Source organism: Tursiops truncatus, chromosome 10, assembly GCF_011762595.2.
Source record: "Tursiops truncatus isolate mTurTru1 chromosome 10, mTurTru1.mat.Y, whole genome shotgun sequence".
Taxonomy (NCBI): domain Eukaryota; kingdom Metazoa; phylum Chordata; class Mammalia; order Artiodactyla; family Delphinidae; genus Tursiops; species Tursiops truncatus.
In genome coordinates this window covers 31,428,061-31,446,754 of record NC_047043.1, presented here as the reverse complement: position 1 = coordinate 31,446,754, position 18,694 = coordinate 31,428,061, and the positions used below count along the sequence as shown (strand labels likewise).

At 40.8% G+C, this 18,694-nt stretch overlaps 1 protein-coding gene across 9 annotated transcripts in view; it reads right to left on the bottom strand.

Annotated features, from left to right (window-relative positions):
• Window positions 1-18,694, bottom strand: part of ZNF318 (zinc finger protein 318) — a 31,243-nt gene that overhangs the window by 864 nt on the left and 11,685 nt on the right. For 2 of the 9 annotated variants that reach the window (XM_019949903.3, XM_019949904.3), the window contains 6 exons: window positions 16,812-16,911; window positions 14,667-14,971; window positions 9,724-9,927; window positions 9,166-9,265; window positions 8,131-8,249; window positions 3,415-7,842 (listed from right to left, as the gene is read on the bottom strand). In XM_019949903.3, coding sequence (XP_019805462.1) covers window positions 4,522-7,842; window positions 8,131-8,249; window positions 9,166-9,265; window positions 9,724-9,927; window positions 14,667-14,971; window positions 16,812-16,911 — 4,149 coding nt within the window. In that variant the 3' untranslated portion in view covers window positions 3,415-4,521. Of the gene's footprint in view, window positions 1-3,414; window positions 7,843-8,130; window positions 8,250-9,165; window positions 9,928-14,666; window positions 15,003-16,811; window positions 16,912-18,694 lie in introns of those variants that run through there. The other 7 variants (XR_002179346.3, XR_012334449.1, XR_004528419.2 and 4 more) reach the window with 7 other exon arrangements.

Sequence of the window (18,694 nt, the reverse complement as noted above, 5' to 3'; positions counted from 1 at the left end):
GATGTGAGGAGTGGAGACAGAGATGCACTGAGTGGGAAGAGACACAACTTTAAAAAAAACCACTGTTTTTTAATACATAAAAGTATACAGAAGAGAAAAAAAACCTGGTCTGTAATTCCACATCACCAGATAACCCCTACTGACATAAAAATTTCCTATATGTGTGTGTACATATTTTATGTGTATAAAATATTTGTATTTTATATAAAATGCATTTTCATGGTCTGAATATTCAAACAAAAAGGATAAAAAATAAAGAGTGAAAGCATCACTCCTTCCTCTTCCAAAGGCAAATTTTTCTGGTTAATTTTTTGGTTTCCTTCCAGAAATAAAACTGATGGCTTGATTTACAGTTTTGATGACATGACGAGGATGCTGGGCCATGAAAAGTTGAATTACTCCTTCAGCTACATCAGAGGGATTTGGGGTTTAATTTACTTCAACATGCCTATGAAATCTGGCTGGAAGGAGAAAGGGAGCCATCTGAAAATCAGAGTCCCCAAAGCCTTTTACTGCTAACTCTAAAGTCAGTGTACCCCTACCCTTCCTATCCTGTTTTTCTTCTAGGAGCTTCAGGGGCAATGTGTCCCCCTCCTGGCCTGGCACCACTATTCCAAATGCTGTTGAAATGAAGGGGCCACAGGCAGCCTTGATATGCACTCACTGCTATAGACAGTGCCTTGTATACAAAGATCTAGGACAGAAGCAAGAGGACAGTTGGCTTCTGCAGTATTAAGCACCCAGCAAATACAATCAGCAATTTACAGCTTTTACTCACTTATAAATTGCTAAGTATTCACAGTTAATTAAAAAAATAGCTACTATTACCACACTGATTCTTTTAATGAATTTTTATTGAGCACTCTTAATGTGCCAGGCAACAGTGCACTGTGAATACAATGATGAAAAAACAGTAAGCAAAGACAGACTTCCTGCTTTCGAGAGTTTATAATCTAGTTGGGGGGGGATGGGTGGGAAGGACGCACATATTAATCAAAGAAACACATAAATGTAAAAGTACAACCACATTAAGTGCTACAATGAAAATGCACATGGTCCTTTGAAAGTGTATAAGGGTTTTTTCGTTAAAAATTAGACATTATTGTAAAATTAAACTCTAAAAGAAGAAATGTGCTCACAATCCCAAACTATTTTCATTTGTCCATATTCTCACAGAATTGTCAATGAATGAAGAGCTTGCTTAGGTTCCCATCCCGGGCTTGGTAGGTAAGCGCTGTGAAAGTGAGAACCAGGGCTTTGGAATATGTATTTTCTAAAAACCCCACCTCACTTAGTTCCATAATTTATATGCTGTCTCCATGATCCCACCTCCAGCTTTTTTTTTTTATAACACACTTAATGTCCCTACTGGATTCCTGTATCCTATACATCCAAACCCCCCATTCCCACTTCCCCATTCTTTTTCAGTCCCTTAACCTGGCAGTCTGATAAATGGACATATGCTCTGGCATGCTTTACTACCAAAACATTAGCTAACTTTTTGACTTGTTTTAGAGAGATGGAGTGGCATAGCGTAAAATGGGTATACTTAGCAGAAAGGTCACTAAGAGTATTATGTGTCCTGAAGCTAGCTGTGAAGAAAGAGGTTGCAAGAGGCCTCCATTCACAAAGCCAAGGGGAAGTTTTAGGGGGTTATCTACATAACTTAGGTAAAACTTGGTGTTTGCCTAAATTTAAAACTAACTGCTGATCACCTGTTCTCACAATTGAGGGAGTCAAATAAAAACTGCTTCTGATGTTTGCAGAAATTTAAACCATAGTTATATGACACCAAAGGCCACATGAGAAGATTAGGGCCCACTCTTTGCATGTGCCTTTGTCTCCTAAGACGAAAATTTATTCAGCACTGTGATAGTACTGAATAAAAAGAAACAGGCCCTACCTCTAGGCGCTGGCAACTGGATTAGAGTTCTGCCCTTCCTTTCACATGGCTTCTCTAGATAGGCTCCAAAACCTGATCCCACTGATCAAAGAGGAAGCTAGCAACACTTCCCGCCCAAACTACAGAATCCTAAAAGCTCTCCCTCTGCTGGTTCAAGGCAAATATGAAGAACACTGTTGCTTCAACTCTTAGAAGTGGGCATTATTCTAGAAAAAGCCTAAGATGGGTAGGTGCCTTTGAGTTATCAAGAGAGTACAAGAGGAGCGGCTCTAAGTACTCCAGACCCAGTTACTTGAATTAGTTCTGCCCTTCCTAGATTTTGCCTCTTTTCCCTTCTCCACCCTTCTCAAGTGGCCCTCTCCTAACCTAGAGAGTAAGATTCTGACTCCTTCTGAAACAGAGTGAGTTTAGGACTGAGATCTGGATAGGATTAACCCCTCTCCATGCTTACCCTAAACCCACCCATCTCTCCCCAAAGGGAGGTGGAACTTACTAAGTGAACAGGCCTGAAAATGAGTAATAACTGGCATTTTAAAACTCTTTTATGTTCTCTAAATTCCTGTAGATAGGCTCCTAGAATGGAGAGGGAGTAGTTCTCTGGAGAAACAAATATATCTCTGAAGCTCACCTGGGTTTACGTTCTGCTAAAGGGCATCTTCTGAGTCTGTCTATGGTTTCCAGGTCAGAAAGATGCATTGAACTCAGGCTTCAGCCTAAAAAGCAGACCTAAGAAGACTGCTCAGGATGGCCTGACCCTGTACACATTTGGTGTGAGATGGAGATAATGATCCTCCATATTAAAGAAAAAAAAAAAACCCTATGGCACAGTGAGGCAAAGTAACTTGTCTAAAACCACAGCAAGGCAAATGGCCGAGGAACATCCAAGGACCTAACTATTCCAAATCTGTGCCCTTTCCACAAGATGAAGAAGGGAGGCCTGTACAACTTCTAAACTTCTAAATTAGTCAAGAAAAATAGCCTCCTCGCACTCAACCTAGGGATTCTGTAGCTCTGCACACAAGGAAACAGGAAAACTAGAGTTCTTAGGAAAAAAGATCAGCAACTTTGCATTATGTTTGAGGAGTGGGAGAACAAGACTCTGAAGCCTCTGTTGAGCCAGGTTATGAATTGCTGACAACAAGGGTATCAAGAGGAAACTGGGGCAGAGATTAGAAATATAAGGACCAAGCTCCCTGATCCCAAGAGCACCCTCAGCAAGAACATGAGTATTCTTGGGGAGCTCAGTTCCCAGAGGAGCATCGGGAGAGCCAACATAAGGGTATATACAAAACTTCACAATAGAAAGATGCCAAAACCAGACCACTGGTGCCTACTCACTACCCAACCAGGAAGCACTGGGGCACAGACTATATAAGCTAACAAAAGTAGCCCTAACAACTGGGGAAAGAAGGGTGGGAGGGGGAGACAGGCAATAGGGCAGCAGCATTGTTCTAGTTTCCCTGTGGAGTTCAAATGTGTGTGGTTTCAAAACAAAAATCCAGAAAGAAACATGAGATTAATGCATTTATTCCAAGTAATTAATACATTAAAAATAAAGTTAAACTTGTCCAAGCCACTCATAAATCTTTAATCTTTTGAACAAAATGTACAACCCAAAACATCACACTATGGTGGAAATAACTTGGGAAAGGGAGAGGCAGAGGAAGAAATACATATGAGTGTGGGAAGAGAAAATGAGTCCAATCCCAAAGCAAGTTTCAGATCTTCTACCTCTTTAGAACAGAAATGGCTGCTAAACAATTTCACACAAAGTGTCAGTGGATCACAATACAGTGAACAAAGGCCATTTCGAAAATAAAACTGACCCAAAAAGCATATCTGCTCCTGGCACTGAGGCATGAATAAGCCTTACCGATTTGTCGTCTTCGAAAAGTGAGCCTGCTAGATTTTCTTCCACGTTTACTGAGGCCATTTCCAAACAGGTTTGTGGATTAGCAGGACCATCTCAAGCAAAGGCAACAGAATGAGGGAAGTGTGGGGGGTTGACATGCCACAAGGAAGTAAACAGTAAACAAAAGAGCTACTCACGCTGCATTTCAAACAATGTTAAGGCAGGCCCATCCAAATGGAAGCCTAAGAGATGAACAATCCTTCCTTCAGCAGTAGTTTTCCATTTCAGCAGGTTTTCTTGTGTTTCTCCCAGAGATCCATCAGCTGCCCAAAAAATTGGGTGGGAATACAACACAGCAATTGGAGAAGTCAGCTCTGTCTCCCTCCTCCCCCACATTCCAGAAATGGCAGAGTCAAAGCCAAAATACAATCAAAGCACACTATATGGTGAGCCAGATAGACATTTGATTTTAATGACAAAGTAGAAGAAAATAAATTGGCAAAAATAATAATAATAATAATTAACAGAAAATACTTTTTTACAGATATGTATAGAAATTATGATTGATTTGTCTGGTATCTTAAGGAAAACGGAAAAAAGGAAAGGAGGTAAATTTTTTAGCTTCCACGAACATTTACTCTAAGATGCTGACTGCATCTCTTGATGTAGGTTCCAGATGAGAGAGCCAACTAGTCCTGGATCATCTGGGCACCTGATTTCTAGAAGCCAATTTGATTCATCCACAAGTAGCTCTGAATTTGTATTCTCAGTTGTGAACACTGGATTCTGTGTGGTCCTGGATGTCATCAACTGCAGCTTCTTGTGCAGCTATTTCCTGAGGGACTGTATTGCCTCCAACTACCTGCTCCCTTGTATGGGACCCTGAAGCCATAGATTTTACCATATTCAAAGGGCTGTCATTGTACTCAGCTACTTGAGGAATTGCTACCTCCGTGACGGATGCATTCGGTATTTCTAACTGTAGTGGTCCCATCTCCAGGGAACTACACTCAGGAGGGTCACTTGGCTCAGAGAGAGGAGAACATATCTTCTCTTTTTGAACTCCAGATGTCCGTGTGACAAAGTCAACAAGGTCCGGAAGGCAAGGAGATGGCCCAAGGCCTAAAGGATTAATTGTTTCTGATTCCAATCTGAGTGAATCTTGTTTCTCTAACTGAGAAGTTTCTTCTATTTCCTCAGGCATCATTCCTCCTGCTAACAGGTCAAGGGCCTGGTGTGTTCCCTCTAGGCTCCCCAAGCCAAGGCCAACATTTCCTATAGAAAGTCCAGTTTTCAAAATGTTAGGAGTGATCCTCCCAGTTCCAGGATTAGATGAGTTTTGTTCACCCTCTGCTCCGAAGTTAAGCACCAGGGTTTTGGGAGAATCTAATGGAAACTCAGAAAAGGATGGTATTGGTTCAAAGTCAGGGAGAGTGGAGGGATTACTTCCTATAGGTGACACAGAATTCTCTTCACGTACTTTCTGAGACAGGGCAGTTGCGGATCTATGTGCTGGGTCTACCCGAGTATTGCAGAAATCAACACCTATATCCCCCAGGTTCCCCAGGGCAGCAAGCTCTTCTACTTTTAAGTTTGTAACTTCAAAGTTTTCTAAGGTCTTGCTTTCTATTGTCAGTGTTAGTTCTGGATGGACATCTCGAAGATCCAGGGCTTCTGCTTTGGGTTTCTCTGGGCTCTCCCAGGTCTCTGGCTTCTTGTTCTCATCCCAAACAGTCAGTTCATAGATCATTTTACCCTGAAACTCTTTTGATCGTTCTCTCTTCAGTTTAAGGCTTCTGTACCTAGAGGCTCTAGAAGCTGATCCTGGAGCTGAATTTTCTAGCCACTCCTCACTAGCAGTTGAAACTCCTTGCTCCTGTTCACTATCTTTCAAACACATATCTGATCTGGCTGGGGACTGAAGGAGCAATTCCGGGGCAGAAATTTTCACAGGTATATCTTGTGGGTTCTGGAGTAAAGACCTAGCTTCTGACGGAAATGAGTCTATTTTTGCCTTTGTGGAAGAGAGCGCCTGTGCGTTCAATTCAGTCACTACTTTACTTTGAGTTTTACTTCCTGTTATCAATTTCTTGGACTGTTTAGCCTTTTTGTCAGTCATTTGCATGTTGGGCTGTTCTACTTCTCCTTCCCACATGTATCTGTTCCCATGGTTCAAATTAGAATCCTCTACACGATTGGGCCCAACATTGGTATCTGTTCCCTCTCCCACTGTCCTCTCAGAGAGCTTCACTCCCCCTTCTTTTAGTTCAGCGCTTGTCTCTACTTCACTTTTTCCACAATCCTTAGATTGGTGGAGCTCTTGGCTTTCCTCATCCTGGTTACTAGATTCCACAAGGTGGGTTTCTAACAGCTTCTGAGATTCCATGGTATGACAGTGTACATGTGACAGCTCAGGGGCTGGCTTGACACCTGGTGGCCCAGGGTCTCCCAGGTCAAGTTCAATTTTCCCCTCTGGAGATACATCCCTATTAGCATCACTCTGGAAGGAACTAGAAGTCCACATGGCCAAAGTCTCTGTCTTTGGGGTAACAGTCTCATAAGGCCTGTTTTGGCACAACCTTGTCAGAGGCTGTAAGAAGCCATAGCTGCTGCCTCTGCTTTTTGAGTCTACATTTTCTACCACCGACCACTTCCCTAGGGACACCAGAGGTTTTGAAATGGGCTTTTCAGGGCTGCTGACTAAAGGAGCAGAGACCAAATTTCTATCTGGAGGCAACTCCTCTTGGGATGCACTGCTGTTCAAAGTAGAAGTGGAAGAGATGTCTGAACTTTCAGCTCTATTTTCCCCATTAGCCAATGGACCACCACTCAGCTTAGTCTCAGGGGCCCCTTTTCCACCACTACTGTAGAATATGTCATACAGATCCTTAGCATTGGCTGTGGCTAAGCATGAATTTCGCTTTTCCAATTTTTTGGCTTGTTCACTGAACACACTTGAGAGGGGAGGTGGAGGACGCACTAACACAGAGAATAGGGTCTGGTCCCGGTCACTCTCACTCACCCCAGGAGCCGTCTCATCAGAAGGAATGGCAGCTGGCTGTGCTGAGGCCATGATGGCTACCGGTAATACTGGGTTCAAAATGTTAGGACCCAGGAAGCCAGGGCTGACAGTGTGAGATATAGTTGGGTTTGATTTTACTGGAGCCAAAATAGCATTTGCTTGAGCAGGAGATGGGGCAGCTGGATGAGGTATAACTGGGGGTGGTGGAGGTGGCGGTGGAGGTGGTGGCGGTGGAGGTGGTAGCATTTGTTCAGGTACATGTGATGGCTCATTCTTTTCAGCCAGCACCATTTTTTCCTCTGGAGACCCTTTTAGAATCACCTCTTCCCCTCCAAATGCTTTAGAGATGATGTCGGGAGGCAAGAGGAGATCAGCTGAAGACTCTTTAACCACTGGCAGAGGCTTAGCAGTGGTTCCAGAGGACTTGATGGATAGAAAGGTGTTAAGAGGAGCTGGCTTGCTTACTGTGGCTGAACTTGACTTGCGGAGGACTGTGGATGGGATAGGCAGGTTGGGTCGGATCTTAGTCTGGGTTGAAGTTGTCACTACAGGCATCCAAGGGCTTGTATGTGCAACAACAGTTTTCCCAGAGAGTTTGATTTTGATGGGCTTTGCCTTCCCAGCTTCAGCTCTGCCATCCTCTTTGTCCTTACTATTTTCCACAGTCTCTTCTTTGGGAATACTTGGGGCCACTGAACTTTTTTCCTCCTCTTTTTCTGGCTTCTTCCAGCTGAATTTCCCAAAAGAGGAAGATGTTGGTGGTTCTTTCTTTACTTCTTCTTTTAATTGGAGTTTGATGCTAGCCTTCCTTTTATTTTCAGCCTTTTCAGGGGAGTTCCCACCTTCAGACACTTGGTCCTCTAATTCCTCAGACACCCTGTCATCCTCCTTTACTTCCTTCATGATCTTTGCCTTTTTTTCTTTCTTCTCTTCCTTTGGTTTCTCACTGAGTTTGCGCTTTAGCTCACTCTGCCGTCGCCGTTCTGTCTCTAGGACCACAGCCAAGCCAGCTTGGCGGTCCAGATTCCGCCGCTCCTCATACAATGGGTTTTCAACCACATATTTCTAGGAAGAGAAAAGATAAAGGCTCAATAACTGGTCAAAATACTATAAGAGAGAAAAGTTGGCCCTACCACTGTTAGAATTCATTTAGTGGAAATCCTCAGAGTCATCTTCCTCAAGGATAAATGGTTCTCTCAGGTCAGCATTGCTTACTAGGATTGAGGAGAACATCCCAGTGATTATATGGAATTTGAAATATTAATGACTTTTTCTGCCTCTGAGTTTGTTTGACAACATCAAAAGGATTACTGCAGAAAGTAGGAAACTCCATAAGCTACTACAAAGACCAACCTTATATTTCTCATTGTGTTGATAACCCTTCACATGTTGCTCTCCAGAAATTGGATCCCCCAAAAATTCCTCACAGAGCTGGCAGTAATATCCAGTGATGGGAATCAGAAACTCAGAGCCTGGAAGAAGTGGAAGAAAGTCAAGAAAATAAGTCATTTCTACCCAAGATGACAGAAACCAAAGGAAATCCCACTTCCCTTTTGTAGTAAAATGGTTAATGGTATAGAGGACCTTACTCACTTTCAAGTCAGGAGCATTTAGATGAATCCCAGTGGTATGTCTTCCCAACTTAAAGCTTGTACTCAGGACCTCTACCCCTTCTACGTTTTGGGAACACTAACTGGTTAATTCAGGAGTTTTCTGTGCCAGACTCAATTCTGTTGCTGATTCTCCTCAAACTCCAACTAGCACTAAGCATCTTAGGAGATTTAAAAATTATACTCCCAAATAGCCCAGTACTATTGGTATGAGGATCTCTCATGTTGGTATTAATTACTTAAGAATCTATCTTCTACAGATGTAAAGGATGTAGCAGCACTGACTACTTATAAAGGTAAGAAATTAAGAAGTTTAAAGACAAAGAAACTTTCTATTTCTCAACTTAGCCCCTAATAACAACTATTCAAAAATATTTTATAGTTCTTAGTTGAAAAGGCAGTCATATTGCACCTCTGACTGTTCTTTTTTACCTAGATTTCAAATAAATAAGATTTTGGTGCATAAGCCAGTGACGAAGAAAGCCGTACTTTAGTCTATATGCTGCCAAAGCAAGCACAAAGGAAGTTATATTTTTCAGTGGAATGTGTATGTTTAACATCTGTTAGATTTTTAGCCATATGGGTAGAGATCATTCTTGTCTTATAGCTCTCTTTATTTCTTTAGGAACTAGTTTTGCATATAGAAGGCAATCTTACAGCTTTGTTAGAAGTAATGGTTATGTCTCACTCTATGCTGCTTCCTTGTACCTTAGTTCAAGGATACCTCTTCCCTGACTGAATGTAAGGAAACCACAGAAAAGGCAGGGAGGAAACACACCTTTTGCAGGAACAGTTATCTTGTCAATGCGCTTTACAGCATCTTGCTTGGCTTCACTCTGGGTCTTTGAAGCCCAAGGTCTGTTGTAGGGATCCAGTGTCTATTTGCAAGAGGCAGAGGTGCTCACACACAGCACTAAAAACTCAATGACCCACTTCTCTCTCTTTCTCTCCCCCACACCAGGGGGACAAGAAGCCCCCAGCTAACCACCCCCACCCACTCTGCCAACTGTTTAAACGGAAATCACCTGTGGAAAAGGTAAACATATGTTAGAGCAAGTACTAGCAATGGATAAAATGAAACAAATAATCAGGTACTCAAGGAATCAAAAGAGGCAGAAGCCTCACTTACACTTGTCATGGTGTTTAGTTACAGGCAGGTCCCCTGGACTGAGCCCTGGGGATGGTGTCTCCTTTGTTGGTATCTCTTGGCTCTTCAGATTGGGGCTCCTGCCCATATGAGAATGTTTCATTTTCCAGCTTTGTAATGCAGATGGGGGTATAGGAGTTTGAGGGGAAGGAGGGCAAGAATGGAAATAACAGAGGGCAGGATACCTACCTGTGTGTGCTTCTTATTGTGCATATGAGTGAAGAAGTCAAACATGGTCCCACAGATGGTGTTGCAGTCTTTGCACCAGTGATTGCCAGCATCATAATACTCATAGGTAGCAATGGGCTGATCAGACTGCTTAGCAGCTGGCTGGGGGCTCTCGGCAGGCTTGGGGCTCTTAGTGTGGGAATTCTCATTGTTTACCTTTGATTCCTAGAGGGGGAAAAACCTGCACTAAGAAGGAATTCAAAGTAGTCTAGATCTGTCTTCTCTCAGAAAAAGCAAATAGCCTACCACAATAACAGAAATAGGACCATATGACCATATTTCCAGTGCCTAAAACTGCACAAACTAGGAATAACCCCATGAGAAATCTTCCTGCAAGGCTCAAACAGAACTAATTAGATTCCATAGTGCCATGTCATCGTGGAGAATAAATCATAATGGCAATATATTTACTTATATATCCTAAAATATCTAGAAGAATACTCAAGATTATGGAAACACTGGTTGCCTCTGGGAAGGGGTAATACAGAACAGAAATGGATAGGAGTCTTTTACCGTATACCCTTTGGTAGATGTTAAATGTGCTACCTATGCGATTAAATACATTAAATTTATCAACTGTAATGACAACTAGGGAGGGAAGAAAAACCAAAATGGAAAAGGTAACTGACAGATTAAGCAAGTGCAAAAAACAGATGATAGTGAACTCTCTTATCACAGACACATCCTGATACAGATAACTAGAGAGTAAGGCTGGCATAGACAAAGGGGATAGTCATCTATGTGGGATGACTTAAAAGGATCTGGGTAAAATATTTCTACCTGCCTAAAGTATCACCATTAGAATTTAACACCTTTGAGTTAACATGAATCCTCTTTTAAAACATATCAACTCCCCAACATTAAGTATCAATAATAAACACTTTAAGGCTTCCCTGGTGGCACAGTGGTTAAGAGTCTGCCTGCCAATACAGGGGACACGGGTTCGAGCCCTGGTCCGGGAGGATCCCACATGCCGCGGAGCAGCTAGGCCCGTGCGCCACAGCTGCTGAGCCTGCACTCTAGCGCCTGTGAGCCACAACTACTGGGCCTTGTGTGCCGCAACTACTGAAGCCCACACATCTAGGGCCCGTGCTCGGCAACAAGAGAAGCCACCGCAATGAGAAGCCCGCACACCTCAACTAGAGAAGGCCTGCGCATAGCAACAAAGACCCAATGCAGCCAAAAAATAAATAAATAAATTTAAAAAATACTTTAATATGAAATCATTTGTCAGCAAGCTGGGAACAAGATAATTCAGGAAATGAGAATTTCCCCAATAACACTGGGGAGTGAGGCACAGACAAACGGTAAATTTTGGAACACAGAGAAGGTAAGTATGAATGAGGTTCCACAGTAGACAAGATCAGGGAACTGGGCATCCTGAATACTGGCTGGTGGGGAGAGGAAGACAATATGGAGAAAGGGAAACAATTAAGACTTCAAAGATAATCTTCCCCTATTAGAGTCCTATTCAAGAGTCACTAAAGAGATCGCACCCAGCAGGTAAGGGATGGGCACATGCATACACTGCTGGTGAGTACTAACGGGCACCATCTTTCCAGAAGATAACCTAGGAATACATATTACATACCTCAAAATTCTTTATACCCTTGACCCAGCAATTCTACTCCTTGACATTTATCCTTAGAAAATTATGTCAAACTACAGGTGATTTCGTTGGTTAAATAAATTTTGGTATCCATACAACAACAAAAATAAGGTCACTAAAAATGATATTATAAAAGTCTATTTATTGACATGGAAAGATGTTCATGATAGACTAGGAAAGTAAGTAACAAAATACATCTGAATAATCAATACAGATATGTAAATAGGCACAGAATGTCAAATGTCACCTTATCCAAAAGACTTTCCCTAACTACTCTATATCCCTTATCCTGTTTTCTTTTTTTTAGGCACTTGTCATTACCTAACCTGCACTTGTTTACTTATTGACTATCTTCTCCCATTTCATTAGAATAAGGACCTTGTCTATATAGTTCCCTGCTATACTTCCCATATCTACAACAGTGTCTGGCACTTTTTTGGAGATCAAGAAATATTTGTTAAATGAACGAACGGACGAACGGAATTTGGAATAATAAACACCAAGGTATTAGTAACAATTGTGTCTAGGTGAACGGAACTGTGGAATTGTGTGTATGTGTTTATTTTTATGAAATGACCTATTCAAGAGAAAGAAAATCTCAAACCAACTATGCATTTTAAAAAGAGGCAGGGCTTCCCTGGCGGCCCAGTGGTTGGGAGTCCGCCTGCCGATGCAGGGGACACGGGTTCGTGCCCCGGTCCGGGAAGATCCCACATGCCATGGAGCGGCTGGGCCCGTGAGCCACGGCCGCTGAGCCTGCACATCCGGAGCCTGTGCTCCGCAGCGGGAGAGGCCACAACAGTGAGAAGCCCGCGTACCGCAAAAAATAAATAAATAAATAATAAAATAAAAAGAGGCAAAGAAAGAAGAAATACCAAGGACAGGTAGGAAACAGAGCTTGTAAAGAGAATATTCCTTACTGCTGAAATGAAAATCCAATTGCAATATATCCTTGTTAGCTTCAGAGAGCATGAAGGCTCACTCAAGTCAAGATGATAGATTATCATGGGGTTGGTGCATAAATGGAACCCCAAACAACGTGTAAGTCAGCTACAAAGGGTCGGAACTTTCAAGCTCTTCTCCCATCAAAGGCCCTGAACTCAGTGATCCTGATATAAGAATACAGTCTTACCTGGTTGAGAAAGAGAACTCTCCCAGGAAGAAATGAAAAAATTAGAGCTTGGCTGACAGAGAATACAGAATATCTTCTTCTCTAACCCCCAACATTAACTGACCATCTACTATGTACTAGATATACCAGATGCCATGGGACACACAAAAATAAATAAGTTATATTCTGTTATTCTCAAGAAGCTCTCATTTAGTGGAAGACACAGGCATGAGAACAGGCATGTTTTTTTTTTTTTTTTTTTTTTTTGCGCTACGCGGGCCTCTCACTGTTGTGGCCTCTCCTGTTGCGGAGCACAGGCTCTGGACGTGCAGGCTCAGTGGCCATGGCTCACGGGCCCATCATGTGGGATTTTCCCGGACCGGGGCACGAACCCGTGTCCCCTGCATCTGCAGGCGGACGCTCAACCACTGCGCCACCAGGGAAGCCCCCAGGCATGACCTTAATCATGTTTTCAATAAGACAGAATGAAATAAATCTTATAAAGAAACAAAGTAACATACTACGGGAGTGCTAAAAAAGGGCTGACTCAATCTGTATGGAATTCAGGAATTCTTCACGGAGGTGGTAGTATTCAAGTTGGACCTTAGTGGATGAGTAGGGTTGGGAGACAGGCTAAGAAGATTATTAATGCAAAATTAGAGAGGCACAATAGCATAAGGCACATCTGGAAAAGTGCAAGCATTCTAAGGTGGCAGGAGTATAAAGTGTAGTGTCATATTTCTTGAGCACTACCCATTTGCTACATGCCAGGCACTGAGCTATGTACTGGGGACTATATAGGAGAATGAGACAGATATGGTCCCTGATCCCTTGAACCTTAAAATCTAATTGGGGGACACATGTAATTATATAATTACAACTGCCATAAACGCTAAGAAGGAAAATGTCAGGTATTATGATAGTGTATATCAGGCAAATTTAACAACCTGGAAAATGAAGGAAGGGAGTCAGGGAAATAATTTAATCTGCGATCTGAAGATGAATATGAGTTAGTTAGAAGACAGGATAAGAAGAGTGGGTTTCACATGGTAACCAGAAGGAGGAGAAGACACAAAGACATTAATGATGAAACATTTAAGGAATGAAAATGCCAGTAACGAAATTACAGAGAGCAAAGGAAAAAAGAGGCGTGAAATGAGGCTGAAGAGGTAGGCAAGGAAGTATCTCAATCACCAGCTGAATATGGAGAAAGAATTAAGAGTGTAGCAGCACAAGCAAGAACTGAAGGTGGCTTGAACTTGGATGGCAATAGAGATGATGAGATGAATGGAATTGAGATTTACTTTGGAGGGAAAATTGGCAGAATCTGTAATTGACTTGGTGTGTGGAGCAGTTTGCGGGGGGGAAGCACTAAGCATGCTCTTCAGGTTGTTGGCATGAAAACTGTTGGATAGTAGTATCATTCACTGAGATGGGTAACAACAGAGGAAGAAAAGGTTAGAGGGAGGTTGAGCACAATCTTAGTTTACTTTAGGATATATTGATTTTGAGGTGTTTATGAGACAATGAAGTGGAAATAGTGAGTAGTCTGTTGGACACTCAGATTTGAACCTTAGAAGAATCACCTGAGCTAGAGTATAAAACTGAAAGTTGTCAGTATGGTATTTCAGCATAGGACTGAATGAAATGACCTAGGGAGAAAGCAGAATTCTAGAGAATTAGGCTAGAACTGAGCCCTGAAGAACTAAAATATTTAAAGATCAGGAGATTAAACAGGAGCAACCAGCATATAGGAGGAAAAGAAATGTGATAGGAGCCAAGGGAAGAAAACATTTTTTTAGGGGACAGTGGTTCCCTATATCAAATACTGATTTGAGAACTGAATTTGAGGCTGTACAACATAGTGGTGACCTTGTTGCTAAATATGAACCTACAAAATGGCATTACGAGTTATGAGAAAACTAGAAGCCAAACTGGAGTGAGTTAAGGAGTAAATGCTAGAACTAGAACATGGAGGGCCCAGGATTCTACTTTGTGGGCAATGGGGAACTGCGAAAATTCTGAAGGAGAATACCATGATCTGAACTATGCTTTACAAAGATAACTCTAGCAAGACTAAGAACAGATTGGAAAAGGATGCTAAGAAAATGGTTAGTTAGAAGGCTTCTTTAGGAGTCCATGGAAATAAAAGATACAATAAAAAAGGAAAAGTTGAGTTGTTACCTTGCTGTTGGAAAAGGAGTTTGAGGATGATGACACCTTTTCTGGACTCCTGGATTTTTCTGCTTTCCCAGTCTTCTCTGTAGGATCCCTACTGTCATTTGAAGACTTCTGAGATTTATCCAAAATGTTAATTCCCAAGATCTGAGCCACTTTGTCCAGTTCAGACTGCTTTTTTTCTGCCTCTTCTGCTTCTTGTCGAAGTTCTGCAATGTCCTTCATAATGTTATCCTGAAGCCGACTCACCTCTACCAGGAGTGGGTCTTTGTGACCATCCTTCTCCCTTCGTTTCTTACGCAGCATTTCCCCTGAGTAGTCAAATGTCAACAGAAAGAAGCACTAGGAAAGTTAACAAGTCATATTTCAGTCATAAGTACTAATTCTCAAGACTTTATGGTCACAAAATCTTTCTCCATAAAACATTCTAAAAGCAGGTGAGACTTGCCTTCCACATGGGCTGGTTTAGTTGAAGCTCCTATGGAGGTAAAGTGATTGAGTGATTACATTATTTCTTATGTAAGGGTTATTAACTAAGCACCTATGGATAGGTTTCAGGGAGGCACCGCATGAATCCCTAAAAGGGTATATACAAGTTTGTGTGCATGTGTGACTATGAATCCTGTGGCTGTCCTCTTCAGAGAACTAAAGAATTACTCAGAGGGCAAAAAACATTCAGTCACATATTTGACTTTACCTGATTTAACGACCCTTCACCAATACCTCCATTGAGTTTTAGGTTTTGCCTCAAGCTCACCTAATGTTATCTCCTATTCCAAATTGCAGGTCCTCATGAATTAATTCTCACAGGATTAATAACTAAGTTTCTCATCCCTAAACAGCCCAAACCCAAACAGAAGAAATTATATATTCTCCCACTTCTACTCTTCCATGCTATCACCAAGCTGTAATATAGAAGCCTTGCTATGTTCTTAGTGTATGTGAATTCCTAAAAGCATAGATGAAGAGGTGGAATCAATAGAGGCATCATGGAGCATCTTCTTGTGCCAAAAAGGAAGTACTCAAAAAATGATGGACACCGGAGTCAACTTAAAGGGGGTCTTACTGACCAAATCTGGGGCAATTTGAGCATGAAGATAAATAATAATAGTAAAATATTATTACCTATTAAGAATCCATGAGTTCATACTGTTATAAATGGACAGATAAATGGGGGAGGAGGTGTGGGTGGAAAGCTCCTCCTCATAGTAGAAAGCCAACTAATTAACGAAGATGGAATGATGAAATTAGAAAATTACTATTTAACAACCATCATAATAATAACTGATTTGGGCAAGGATCATCAATGAATGCTAAAACTAGTGGGCCAAAATTTGAGGAGTAACTGAATATTTACATAGTCTCAAAGTATCTTCCCTATAAGATACTTATTAACTGAAAAGGGTAAAATAGTAACCTTACAGTGGAGAAACTTGGCAGACGTCACCTTAACCAAATGATCAAAGTTGACAACACCAGTATGGGACAAATCAACACCTGATATGAACTTAGCATCACTTCTGTGATGTTCCTGCCAAAAATGCATAACCTGAATTTAATCATAAGGACACATCAGACAAACCAAAATTAAAGGACATTCTACAAAACATGTGACCTCTTCTGGAGATTCGCGAACTACTACAGATTAAAGGAGACTAAAAGAACATGACAACTGAATGCAATGTGTAATCTTTCATTTTCTTTTGCTTCAGGACATCATTGGGACAACTGATGAAATATGAGTAAGATCAGTAGACTAGTATATTACTGTTAATTTTCTAATTTTGATAAGCATACTGTGGTTATCCAAGGGAATTCTTTGTTGTTAGAAGACACACACTTAAGTGTTTAGGAGTAAAGGAATACATATCTACAACTTACTCTTAAACAGTTCAGGAAAAATATACACATATGCACAAACACAACTGAGAGAGAAAAATGGATAAGGCAAATATAGTAAAATGTTAATAATCATGGAACCTGAGAATTCTTTACACCATTAATGCAACTTTTCTATAAGTCTAATTATATCAAAAATTGTTTGAAAGTGAAGCTTCAGTGTCAATGAACTGTCTGAGAATCCCCAAAGCTCTCCATTTGGGTCTCCTACTAAAGTTACAAAAGGCAGTCATGCAAAGAAGTGTCTGATACCTTGTTGTTTATGAAGCCGCTCCAACTCGGTCCTGAGATAGTACATCTTCTTCTGGCGAGCTTCCCGGTCACTCTTCAGCTTTTCCCTCTCTTCAATAACCTGCAAAGTACAAAATGGTAAGAGATCCTTTAGCCTCCAACATCCCTTTTCTATTGTTCTTTTCCATAAACCTTCACACTAGATAATATCTGAATGCAAGAATCCAAATGCCTGCACACAGAGGCTCTGACTTTATAGTGAAGGTGATAGTTCATTCCAATCCAAGTGCCAGAATAGAATTATCCTTTCCAGAACTGTACTGACCGGAAAGTACTTTTTTCATACAGGAAGCACTACACTATTAGATAGTAGTTCTGAGCCCAAAAGGAGCCATCAAGAAGGGAACTAATATGTGTTACCGGATGAAGCACTGTGTTAGCTGCATTACATATATCATCTTATTTAGTCATGAAACTATCTGTTTCACGGTAAGAAAATTGAGGTTGCAAAAGACTAAGTAACATACCAAAAGATCATATAGTAAGATGGTTTAAAATCCAGCTACGCATGCCCTAAAGCCCTGATCTTTCAACTGTATTACTATCACCAAATGGACAAACAAATATGGCTTGTCTATATAAGGAGCTCATGTGAAAAATCTGTGTATTGTCAGCCCTGACTTAAGTACTAGGTTTTTAAACGTAAAGGGAAAGCACTAGTCTCCAGACAGTGTTTCTGCAGTCTTAGGTTTTGTTGTATGGAACGTATCTTCCTATTTACCAAAAGACTTAAAAAAAAAAAACCAAAAGACTGAGGTTCAGGGCACCCAAGTACCATGGAAAATTAAGAGGTGTTTTTTGTCTTCTCAAGGATTAGCTAAATTTCTGTTCAACTGGAAAAAAAATGAGATTAGGCCTACAATTTTGCCTTTTCTACTTTTCTCCTCAGGTCTTAATTATTTTATTAGCAAACCAAATTTACACATATTACAATTTTATCATCCTTAGGTCACCTTGTTTAACAAAATGAGTTTTTAGTTATTAAGGACCTGTAAAATTAACAGTACATATTAATTTTTCTATTCGAAATTCTTCTAATTTTATTAGCAAACCAAATTTACACATATTACAATTTTATCATCCTTAGGTCACCTTGTTTAACAAAATGAGTTTTTAGTTATTAAGGACCTGTAAAATTAACAGTACATATTAATTTTTCTATTCAAAATTCTTCTATTCTGTATTCCTCATCCCTACATAATTTTTACCTACTGCTCTAAAGCATCTAGAATTATTATATCTTTACCCCAGCCACTGCTCCCTTTCTATAGCCTGGGAACCCGATGAACAGTATAAAAACTACTTTTTTAAAAAAAAGTATAAAAACTATTTTTGACACTATAAAAACTACTTTAAAAAAAAAGTATCAAAAAATATTATTATTCCTGGACTCTAAGTTAAACCAGAATAAGCAAAGCTTACTTCTTGGTTTAATTACCAAGCAACAACTAGTTATTAGTTTTTAAACCCCATAATCACTACAGGAAAAAGATCCAAAACTCACTGGGATGAAACATAGATTTCCTGATTTCTCTTTCACCCAGCCCAATTTTGGTTCCTCTCTCCCTGATGAGGTCATATTAAAGACTTCAAGGTTCCCAGCTCCTACCCATAGGGTCCTAAGGCTGATAATTCAGATCGAGAAATAAACTTAAAAAAGAAGTCTAGCAATCACAGTGGGACCTACGGCCAGACTTTAGTCCAAATGAGAAAACATAAAAGAAAAAATTATGGTAAGACAGCAGTCTCTAAAGACTGCCTTGGGCCTTGCAAATTTTCAGCTCCCTCTAAAAGATAAAAATTTATGTTAAAATAGAAGATTCAGGCACAGGATGCCCAAAGCT